Below are 12,568 nucleotides of genomic sequence, written 5' to 3'. Positions count from 1 at the left end.
GGAAGGTTTGGGATATTAAACTGACTGGCAGGCAGAACTGTACGTTGGCACATATATTTCTTTATCTGTATTAATATTTTTTCAGAAATGGGAGAAATATAAAATGTTCAGGTTATATTCCATATATTTGAAGGGATTCTAATAATTGCAAAAAATAATATTGAAAACTACAAAACATCATTTCACATTTAATGGAAACAAATTATTTAACAAAGCAAGGTTAAAAAGAAGTATTTTAACATTTATCGTTTTTAAGAGAAAATATTAATCCTAGAACAAGTCTTGTAGAGTACAAACATTTGCTTTGTCTTTCCTTACACAGGATTCCTATACCACAGTTACGATTGTAGCATTGCTTTTTAACTCCTTTTCAACAAGTATAATTTAAACCCTTTGCAAAAGATTGGTAGCGATATGTTAGTAATACAAAATGAAAGTATAGATGATCTAAAACCAGGCTATCTTAGCATCAAGAACTATTACAATAATACACGAGTATTGCACTAATAGATATAACTTCACTGTTTATTTTTCTTCTCCTTTCTTTGGATGCCATGATTTTCAGTTAAATTTCTCTTCAATTTCCTTATTAGACGGAATGCTAAATGAGACTTACTGAGGCTTGTCACATTCAGAATTGAATTCAAGGGAAGTGCTAACCAAAACTGCATATGTCAAGTGTGTAACCCTTGGGACAGGCCGAGCCTCAGCTAAACCGCTTTTGGTTAGTTTCCTTTTCTCCGTTACCATACTTGTGAGTTTTAAATCTGACTCTAACTATATGAGTACTTTACTTGAACACATGCTGGGAAGTACATCTGATTGACGCTTTCATTATTTGTTTTATGTAGAAATATGCTTTAATGTACATATTTAAAAGATCGTATCTTTCTGGCTTTGGTAGATCAGTGTTCATTAGAGATGCATGTGAAGTAATGTATGCAGGATTTGTCCACCTTAAAGGAACACTTTTAAAATCTATTTAAAACTTAGAAATAGAGGTTGTAAATACATCTACTTAAATGAATTTACTGTGGTTTTTTCTGTACTCACTGTAAATATAGCTGACTTTCTTTCAAAGAAATTACTAACAGAAGAGCTACAGTTTTGCGAAATATCAAAAAGTCTAGGAGGAAGAATATGAAATTTTATTGCATAATTTTATCAGTGTGATGGTTGCCGCTCTGAAATACATGGTAGTAGTAATCTGTGGAACAGGAAACATAGCTGAAAAATTCTGCTTGCAAAACACAGAAGTATGTCCTGAAACCTCAAATACATTTTGCTTATCAGTTACTTTAGTGCATCTCATACAGTACTGATTTCTTTCTCTTCTTTAGAGAGTCCAGTTATAAATGAACTATCTATTTAATATAAGCTGACAGACAATGCTCTGCCTGGGAAGATTTTTGCTTTTCAATAATCAGCATCCCTCAGTCCTTGTTAGTTTTACCACTGATGGGATCCACTTTGTTGATAGCTGAGAGCCCTAATTTCATAGTCATAAATTTATTTCAGTAATCTGATAGAAAATGCTCCATCTACTGATGACACTGTTATCAGCCTTGAGTTACATCAGATTTTTCTGTGTACTTTTCTTTCATTAATTCTCTTTGATCTTGTTTAGGATTAATAGATTCTGCATGTTTTGCTTTGTTTAGGATGAATAGATTTTGATTGCGTCAAGATCATCACACCAGGCAGATACTTCCACTCACGTTTTGTACATCAAGTGCTAACGATGGACAGTGTGTAGGAGATCTTTAGTTATTGTGTTTAGAGTCTAATTTTATGAGGAAATTATTTTCCTGATACCCCATTTCTAGATTTTGTTGTTTGATACATCTAACTCAGTTCTTTAGGATAAAGCACAATTTAAATACAATTCGTGGCTTAAAACATTTTTAGAAAGCTTGATTGTTGAAGCTTGTTTTTTTCATGGCAGTATATAGACATAATGTGAAATTATGCATATGCGTAATTAGTTTGGCTTCACTTTTTACGATGTCATTATGTGAAAAGTACACAGCCACATTTAAATAGGAATGTTGTATGAATACACTACAGTTAGTTCTGAAAAAGTAAGCTCACATCCCAGAAGTAGATATTAATTCTGGTTTGTGCTAGTGAGGTGTCTATTATCTGGTCTTGTTAATATAATTCATTAGCTAATTAAGTGCAAAGGTGTCTGCTGTTCATTTTCTTTTAGAATTTGTACTCCAGTATGGTCCTTTCCATATCCACGCTCACACGTAGTACATCCAGTTCCTATGATCCCCACATGTAACCATCAGCATCCTCTCATTCCCCGTCTGCCATGCATTGTAGTGTTGTCCCATCCTCCTGCGGTCACTAGTCCAGAGCCATCTGCCTGCTGATTGACCACTTGGCTGCTGCCAAATGAGACGAGTAAAGCAGAATTTTCTCTGATTTTCTTTTAGCAGGTGTTTCTCCTCGATTCAACCAGTAATTTTTTAAAGGCTTACAGATTACGGAAGTTGTGTGTCCTCAGGAAACACAGATTTGAAACAAAACAAGGACTTGATAACTGGTTTGGCTTAAGATTGCTGACATCTGATCAACTGCACCTTTATAAATTAGATTTTGTTTATACGTAGTAATAAGTTTCCCGTTCGTCGTGTTGTTTATGTGGTGATGATGATGAGTCCAGCAATAATCCAATGACCAGGGAGTATTAGGAAGCATTTAATTCCAGAAACTGTTCTACATATAAATGTTGTTTATTTAATAAGATTATTTTTTTTTAATTGTCATTATAGGAATGTCTTTTTACTATTTCATGCTACAACACTTACTGCCTTTGTGCCTATTGCCAATAGCTGCTAGCTACAATGTACTAAAGGTAAAATGTATTGTTCCAAGTGTCAGTTATTGCTGAAGAGATGCTTAGGTCTCTGTAAGACCTTAAATCAGTCTAGAGGGACATGTAGAAAGTTGATTTAAAGCCAGATTTGCAGACAACCCTAATATTTTGTTCTTCAGAAGATATATTCCTGCATATAACTTTATTTCCTTTCTTCAAAAGTGAAGTTACTATCCAGGAAATTTTATTTTAGTCTCATTTTTCTCATTCATGTGTTCCACAGACAAATTTTTTTGTACTACCATGTTCACTGTTCATTTCTGCAGATGGTTCACAGTTTAGGATATGCTTTTCTAGAATTATAGTTTACATATTACCAACAACTTTTTACCATATATGTGTTTCCAGGATATCTGAAGGAATATAGATTATCATCATACTATTTGATTATTCTTTCCAAGTGTAAGATTTAGGGTGGGTCATTCTTCCTTCCTAGCCGTTACACAAAGTCGACATCAGAGACAGCTCTTTGGGTAAACAGTAGAGAGGATGAGACCAGTGTGCTTGATCAATCTACTGAAAGGCAATTATTAATATCTCATTAAAACATAAAATTAGTAACATATATGCACATGCCAGGGGAAATGCAAGGAAATTAGATATTTCTAGGTGATAAGGAAATACAGCAGCCTATATTAGTTTATTTTATTTCCAAAACAGGTATTACTTCAAAATTAAAGGTAGCTTCTTTTCAATACTGTTGTGAAATTGAGTCAACACAATGAGATTTAAAGGGTGGGCTCTCATGAGAAAATTTAAGGGCTGTTCAAATAGAATTTCTTTGGCTGCACTCTTAAAACACCTCTGGTTAATACTGAGAGTTTTCGGCAAAACTGAATTCTTGCCCAACATGCTAATCTCAGCTAACTTGAGACATAAAGATTAATCCAGAACCTTTTAGTATATAATTAGGAAATATCAAATAACAGGGGAACTTTGATATACAAAAGACATAGAAGTAATTACTTCTAACCTAGAAACTCTAGATGTTAGAGCTGATCAGATGTAAACAGTATTTCAGTATAGACTTTTAAAATTTTAGTGGTATCTACATAAATCAGGTTTTAGTTATTTGTGCAAGAAAAGAAAGGTAACAAGATTTTCTTTTGTTAAGGACATTGTTAGGACTGTTTAAAATTGCTGTAAAAATCTGGCAATGCATTTCATGGGGTGTATACATTTCTTTGTTAAAGAAAACAGCTATTAAAATTGGTTATAGTACTCATTCACATAATAGTCACAAAACATAATTTTGGTGCTAACAACTATTTTGCTTCTCTCATATTGTTAAAGGCAGAGAATTTCTGCAATTAATTGTGTTTATAAGGTGTGTGTGTTCAGGTTCCAAAGTGATTGACCAGTGGGTGACATTTGTGAGTACGGTTGGTGTTCAGTGTACTGATTTTCTGCCTTTACAGGGAATCATCACAATTAAATCTCCAAGTCCCCTGACCTTAATTGTTCTTTGTTTAGAAATAGCTGAAGCATCACATCAGAAACTGAATGTGGGGTAGGTAAATATGAACTAGCAAGCTTTCATTTCTGTCAATTTTCAGAACGTGAGTTTCCTTCTGACTCTGACAGCCAGGAGCCCGTGTAAAGGGGAAAGATGCTTGCATTACCTGGTGAAGGTGTGTGACTTGAATGCGTCAGGCCAAGAGACAACGGCTGTTAGTCTTAAACATAGGAGAAATATGGTGCTTTTTTGATTCTGCAGAAGGTGCTGCTGCACAAGGACAATTGGCTCTTTAAAAAGCAGCTAGAATCAATAATGTCCTGAGAAAATGGGCTGTTAAGAGGGACAAGGATCAGTGATCCGAGTGATCTTCTAAAATTTCTCTTATGTTGTATCTTTCTAACATGCTAGAATCAGTCATTAATCTATGATGTGCTTAAAGATGTTGAGTTGTGAGATGAAGAATACATTACTTAAGAGATTGTGATGTTCATTAAGTATCTAAGAGAGTTAAGATATAAGAAATAAAGTATATATATCTTAGAGTAGTATATGCTTCCATAGACTGGACAAGTATTTTGTGATGTGGTTTGTTTAATTGTCTTCTTTTTCTATTTGTTTGTAAGAAGGTTGATATGTTCTCATATTTGTACAATATTTGAAGTTAAAGCTACAAAATTGTTTCATTTACCGTTGAAATCTGACATATTATTTAACAGTGTTTATCACATAGGAAGTCTCATGATATTCTGTTTCCTGAGCAGGATAAGGTGATTCCCATAATCAGATTTTTACTGTAAAAATTAAAGGAAGTAAATGTAACACTTTGGAAGAGTGTTTAGGTATCTGATTTAACAAGATAATAATTCTTTTAACAAGAATTCATGACAGAACTTGAGCACAGAACTGGTTATGGAATCAAATATAGAGGGAAGCTGGGATGGGCAAAAATATATTTATGTCAAAGTCTGACTAAATATTTCTGTAAAATATGTGTTCTGTATACTGAGCTTTAATGCTGGCTGTATGCATCAACTTTAATCCTAACAGTAGGATGGGATCTAGCAGTGTTTTTTATTTCATTTAATTGAATATTTTCTATGATTATTTCTATGTACAAGGTAGATTATTAGTTACATATATCATACTTATCAAAATTATTTTGAAATGTTCTGGACAGATTTTTTTTTTTTTTTCTCTAAGGGTTCTGAATGAGGCAGTAGTGGTTTGGAGAATGAGGGGGATTGTTTTGTTCGTTTTGTTTGTTTACTGAGTGGAGAATTGGGAGCGGGACTGTTCCATTTTAAGGGTTGTTCTTCAGAACTGCCTTCATTTTCCTGTCCTTTATGATGCTGAACCCCAATGGGAGCACAAACCTAGCTGTGCTAATGCCAGGGAAAAACAAACAAACAAACAACAAAACCAAACACAGTCCAAATGGAGCGTATCCGTTTTACAGGTGTTGCTCTTGCTCTCTGCTGACCCAGTCTGCCTGATGTAGCTGTGGCCCCCCTGTAAATTGCATAGAATATGCTCAACACAGCACAGCTCTAGAGACTGCTACAGGTCCTGCCCAACCATTAAGTTGCTCATTAGTGATGATTATTGAGTGTGTATGTTGTTTTTCCCGTGCAATTTACATAGAAAATGTGTATTTGGTTATTCAACACCTACAGGAAAGTACTGAATCTGAAAATCCAGAAAATCTAGTTTCTTTCGGTTTCTTTCTGTTTCTGCTTTTACCCATGAGTGGCATAAACTTCACACTTTTTACAAGAAATCAGAATACTTTTGATCTCTGAGAATTAGTCAGAAAGTTGTCAGGTACTTTTAGTTACTGTCTGTAAAGGCAAAGTTGCATAGAGCATAAATTGAACTCTTCACTGATTATAATCTCAATCACAAACATAACTCCTGGTGTGCACTGAGATGTAAAAATCAGGGGCATGGGGATGTACAAGTCTTCTTCTAGCCAAAAGAGTCTATTGCATCTAAGAAGAATGTTTTTTACTAAATTGGCTCAAGAGTGTTACATTCTCCAGAGTTTAAAGGCAAGCAAAATGTCTGAGTTTTGAAGATTGTTTTAGTGTCATATTTGCAAATAAGAGATAACTTCACTTACACTTCAAATATGTTTAGAAAGTGCAAAAGGGTTTGTTGTTTTGGTTTGGGTTTTGGTTTTTTTTTTGGTGGGGAAGAAGAATAAGCCAAACAGCATCTTGAAAAATTCTTCCTTAGTCTATCTGTATGAAAGGGATGTTGTCATCAAAAAGAATATTCAGAACAAAGACGGTAGATACAAAATTGACTGAGCTTCTGGAATCATAGAAGTTATTGTATTCATAATGATGATGGATTAAAATTGGTTTTATTATATTAAAAATAAACATAGTGAAGAAGGATGTTGCAGATGTTCAAGAAATACTGTGAGAAATGGACTTCTAAAAACCTGCAGTCTTAAAAGAGAAATTCAGAATAATCATTACATGTAATGAAAACAAGCAGTTCTGTGAATGAAGAATAACTTTGTAGTGGGCCACCGAGCAAGTTCGAGCATAGACCACAGTTGGAGGTGCACTTTAGTTTTATCAAAGTGGCAGTAAAATGTGAGACATAACTACACCAATACCAGGAACGTAGATTCATGTGGGACCTCCAGAAGGTCATCTGAACCAAATCCCTGCTGAAGGCAGGTTTAGTTGGATCAAGCTGCGAAGGGTGTTGTGTAGTCAAGATCTGAAGGATCCTTTTCCAGTCCTTTTCTGCAAAGCTGTTTTACAGGCGGTTGGCCCTAAGCACGTACTGGTGAATGGTGTTATTCCTTCCTCGGTGCTGTTACTGAATGCTGTGAGGTTCCTGTCAGCCCATTTCTCCAGCCTGTCTAGGTCCCTTTGAACAGCAGCCCTACCTTCCAGCTTACTGACCCCTTTTTCCCAAGATGATATTGTCCACTCGCTTGCGGCGAGTACATGCAACCCATGATTCAGGTCATTAGTTAAGACTTTAAATAGTTTTGGCCAGAGTTTTGATTCCTGCACAACTACTGTTTATTGGCTACCAGTTGAATATTGTGCTCATAATCATCAGACTCAGTGTCTATTTGTTCTCCATATCTTATCAATTTGGCTCATGACTGAGTATTTAGCTAGTTGTAGGTTCAAGTGAACTTTCTTCCCATTGCACTTTGACATACATTTAGGTTATGGTGTTATTTTATGTTAAGGCAATCAGTTGCTGTGTTTATCAATTTGCTAGTAGCTAGACAAAGGCACCAGTGTACGAGCTGTGCTGTATGAATGAATGCATCTGTTGGTTCATCACCAAGCAATATTTATCCTCATGTTACCAAAACTATGCCTTGGATAAACAAATAAGAAGGTGGCCAAATATTTACTTACTTCTCTATTAGTTCAACATTATGCCTCTCCTCCCTTCCTTTGTTGAGTAAGGTAATTCGTACTGTTCAAGAGGACATTATAACCTAGAAAAGTCAAAATTATCAACAAAATAGATTAATGAATAAAATAAAGTTAATAACATGCTTGTTGAGTTGCAGTAAATACTGTCATATTTCTTTTTTTGAGAGATTCAGACAGAGAAATTGCTTTTCTGAGAGTAAAACACAGCATTACATGTTGCCTGTAGGCTAATTGAAATGAGATGTAAATAGTTCTACAGATCAATAAATTGTTTCTGTATTATAATGATAGATAAGCTGTATAGTTTATTGAAAGAAAGATGAAGACTGCCTATATGTATTCGAACAAAGTTTCAAGTAGCATAGATTAAAGTCCTGCAAAGTCGTACTACTGTCTTACACAGTACATTAACTGGAAAAGATTATAATTTATAATTTATATAAAGAGTATAAAAATTCAGAACCAAATCAACCTCTACAGAATCTTGATCCATAAGTCTCCTCTAGATCAGTTTAGCGTATCTCCAAGACTTGCAACAGCTCCTGGAAGGCTGCGATGCTGGGCACATAGGAGCAATCTGTTCAACTCGGGCAGAGTTGGTGAAACAGTTTTAATACTGAACGGTACCTGATCCTCAGGGCTCCTATCTTCCCAGCCAATTTTTGGAGGGTTGAGGCAGACTCGTAGCTCACAATAAAGAATTATCAACTCACAGGATACCCATCCCACATTATTTTTAATGTCATGTCAAAATCTGTTCAATGCACGAGGAAATGTTCAGTTGGGCCTTTAGTCAATTACTCCACTTTCCAGTAATAAAGTTTACAACAGTTTAATGTTTAGTAACAACAATTCCAATTTCTACCACTAGTGTCTAAATAAATATTTATAATATATTTAACCTTCATGTTGCTGAATTTTATCCTTTTGTTGTTTTTAGATAGTATTGTTTGTAATTATCTGTTTGGCTCATTTCTGTATGAGATATTTTCAGGCTGTGTCTGTGAAGCAGTGATTAAATACTCATCTGGAGACATTCTTGACCTTATGATCTAGGAGTTTTTATTTTTTAACAGTTAATCCATCCATTTTTTCAAAACATTTCAGTTTTACAAATACTGACAGATAATTAAGGAGTGATTTCAAATATTTGTTTTGCTTGAAGTTTTAGTATTTCAGAATGTTTGAATCTGGTGTCAGTAAAATGATTTTCAGAAACAGATGGCTAACACTTGGGGTGTGATTATAAAGCAGAATGTAGTGTCATGTGGGTATATTTGAACTAGCTTGACTATTTGGAAGTCTCTAATTAGTTCACCCTATCATATGGGTTATAACACTTCCAGTTCCTGAAGTGGTTTGATTATATAATATATTCTTTATGGCCACTACAGAACATATTCTTTATGGCCTTAACCTTTTCTTTTTTGGAACATATTAGTCGGAGCAAAAGTGTCAAAAAAACATATTTCACATTTATTTTAACAATAAGTAAATTCCAAAAGTAATCTCATCCCATCACTATAATTTTATGTATGAAATAAAGCAACCAGCAATGTGAAAGTGTCAGTTGACATCATCTGTAAGCACGGACCACTGCAAAAGAATGCATGGCAGAGCATTTATTTGGAAATTTGTGAAGATGGCTTTTATACGCGTCAAATAAATGCATCAAAGAATTAACTATGTGTTTTAATTGAATCAAGTACTAAGCAATTTTCCTGTTAGATCAGTGTTGGTATTTTCTTTTTTACGTGGTAAATTGTACTTTTTCCCTGATGCATGGTAACTTGTTTTTTGTTTTCCCAGGAAACCTCTCTTTCCTTTTGGACTAACAAAGTTTAGTGCACTTGTCCATGCTTCTCACACTACTATTTGTTTATTAGTATTATGGGCTAGCATTACAAAACCAATTCAAGACTATAAATAGGGTTAGGAACCATCATGCAAGGAATTAGATAAATTTATAATAAAATATTTTACTTTCTAACAGGTGTCTAAATTTAGTGAATTGTATTTTAGTGATAACATCCATTCCCTTTGCAATTGCAACTTCTGTAGATTCATAATTTCTTCAGTCCATCCAACAGATAGTGGCTTTCTGCCATAATGCAGGTTTAATCTCTGAATTCAATTTACATTTTTGCCTTTCTCTTTCTACACGCTCACCAAGGGCATCTCTGCAGCCATGCTAGCTGCTTTAAACTCCACAAACTGTAACAACATTTTAGCTTTGATATGCAGCGTCTTCTGATCCACTGTCCTGCACCTCAGTGTTGCACTGTAGCATCCACTATTGCAGAATGCATAAGAGGAATATAGAAGAAAGTCTGTAGAGTTTCAGAAGATATGTAACAACAGAAGTTGTTATTTTGCTCTCTTTTCTGTGTTGGTGGTTGGTGTGTGTAATAAACTGTGCAGACTGTTGGGGAGGGATTTGGATGGGAGGTTGTTTGAGGAGGGAGGCAGGTTGGTATGTGCACACCTTCTACTGAATGTATATTCTTTTCAGTGCTAGTAGGTTGCAGCATCCCTGCTGTGTTACAACACTAGCATTGTTGGAGAAAATGACTTTGAGCTGTCTTTCTAGCCTAGTTTCAGACGGAAATTGAGGTTTATGTAATCACACTGAGTCTGTTTGCCACTTTTTTTCTCCTTGTGGCACCTTCCTGTCCCCCAGGCAATTTTGTACCTGTTAGGAGATCTAATCCAAAAGGATAGGGACAGTTAAGAAAGTCATTTTTTCAAAAAAATATTTCATTTTCTAATGATTAACCTAACAGGCTATAAAAACACTGAAAGGAGGTCATGGTTGTTATGGATGCTTTTTATGGGCACAATTTGTAATGCTTTTATGTACCCATTATGTTCATTTTCCTTTACCATGAATACCAAATAAAATTTGTGTGCAAAGTGTTTTGTGCTGCAACGAAAACACTACAAAGTGGTAATGGTAAAATATTAAGATTTACTACATTTTTCTGAAAAAAAAATATTGTTGATTCAGTGTTGCAAAATTTGACTACTCGTTTGATAATAAGTTGACGAAGAGAAATGTATTTTGGTCATGGAAAAGATAAACTTTTAAAAATACTGGTGTGAAGTAAGCTTCAGAATTAATTTCTGTGTTATGTGATGAACAGCAAAATAACTGTGAAAACCAAAATCCTGCATTAGGTAATTTAGATTTTGAATAGGGAATGAAGGCATCCCAAGTAAAATACCATTCCCTTTTGAATTCTTTCATGAATATAAATAAGTTCATAGGTTTATTTGACAGTTTTGCATACGAAATACTCTTCCATTTGCTCAGAATGGTATCAAGCACATAACCATTCTCTAATTTAGTTTGGCAAGAAAATCTCCAAGCTATTGTGTTTGTTTCTTTTCCTCCCCTCAGAACATTATCAACTGTATGTTCCTGAATCAGCTCAAGTTGGATCAGCAGTTGGCAAAATCAAAGCAAATGATGCAGACACTGGTTCAAATGCAGACATGAAGTACACAATTATAAATGGTGATGGCTCTGGGGTGTTCTCCATATCTACTGACAAAGAAACAAGGGAAGGGATTCTTTCCCTGAAGAAGGTAAGCAATAGACTTTGAAAGTTCCCTGCGTACATAATTAAAGTATAATGATGAATGATGAATAAGCAGATATGATGATGAAAATATTTTACAGTGTAAGCCTATTGAACCATGAACTTCAGCAGTGTAAGCTGCTCTGTGTTGCTTCCTGAGACACTTTAAATCTTTGCAGAAAAGGCAGGGAGAAAAGATTCAAGGAAAGAAACAGTAATTTAAATCTTCTGCACTTTTTGAATGGTCATATCTAATATTTATAATAAATTAAATCTTACTCAATTTTTTTATTAAGATAATTTTTCTGAATTTTTTTTTTTAAAGAAGTAAAATTTCGCAGAAAGTTGTACTTTTTTCCCCAAACTATATGAATCTTGACATAGAAAGTTTATCTGTGGGAATAAATGTATAATTCAGTTTCCACAGATTGTTATTTTCTGACTTACTTGCCAGCTGTCATCCAAAGGGCCCGCTATTGTGCACTGTGTAATGTAAATACCAACTTGCTATAAAGACTCAAAATGTAACTGGTCAAGCCATCACACAGTTATCATTTATATTAATTTCCTATATTTATCCCATTCTATTTAAATTATTAATTATAAAGTGTTCTTGCCATTTAATTTAATTCTTAACTGAATTCCATGCACAAATCTAATTCCATAGATAATTTCAGCTCTATATTAAGTCCTCTGAACTGAGTTTGTAATGCATGTTTCCTGAAGTGTCTTCCAACTTATGCTAATATTCTATGGCTAGATTTAACTTTACTTTCATGATAACCCAGAGAGATGGGTTATTATATTTAAGTAATATTTTTTTAAACTTTTCCAACAAACGGAAATATTTTGTCCATTTGAGTTTTCACTTAGACTAACAGACAACAATTAACAATTCTCATGTGGATTTGTTGTTACTGAGTCTTGTAGGCATCAGTTATATCCATACAGCCTAAAAAATAAAAGTGAATTTGTATTCATATTTGGTAATGTGTATTCTGGGTCTGATTAACAGTAGGAGGAATGAAAACCAGAGAAATGAGGGAAAAGAGAATAAATAAAAACTATCATAAAGAATGTTATTTTTTGCAACTGAATAGATATGTATATATGCCAATTTTTATTTAACATCTTAAAAAATATGTAAGGAAATGTAATTTTCATAATTCATAATGATTTACAAAGGATTCCTATCAATCCCAGTATCTTAAAAAGCTTTAATTCAGTG

At 34.3% G+C, this 12,568-nt stretch overlaps 1 protein-coding gene across 1 annotated transcript in view; it reads left to right on the top strand.

The window, feature by feature from the left end:
- Positions 1–12,568, top strand: part of CDH18 (cadherin 18, type 2) — a 173,665-nt gene that overhangs the window by 108,898 nt on the left and 52,199 nt on the right. The window contains exon 5 of the mRNA XM_009883161.1: positions 11,160–11,347. Coding sequence (XP_009881463.1) covers positions 11,160–11,347 — 188 coding nt within the window. The remainder of the gene's footprint in view (positions 1–11,159; positions 11,348–12,568) is intronic.

Source organism: Charadrius vociferus, unplaced genomic scaffold (assembly GCF_000708025.1).
Source record: "Charadrius vociferus isolate BGI_N301 unplaced genomic scaffold, ASM70802v2 scaffold153, whole genome shotgun sequence".
Lineage (NCBI taxonomy): Eukaryota > Metazoa > Chordata > Aves > Charadriiformes > Charadriidae > Charadrius > Charadrius vociferus.
This window is presented reverse-complemented; position numbering and strand designations above follow the sequence as displayed.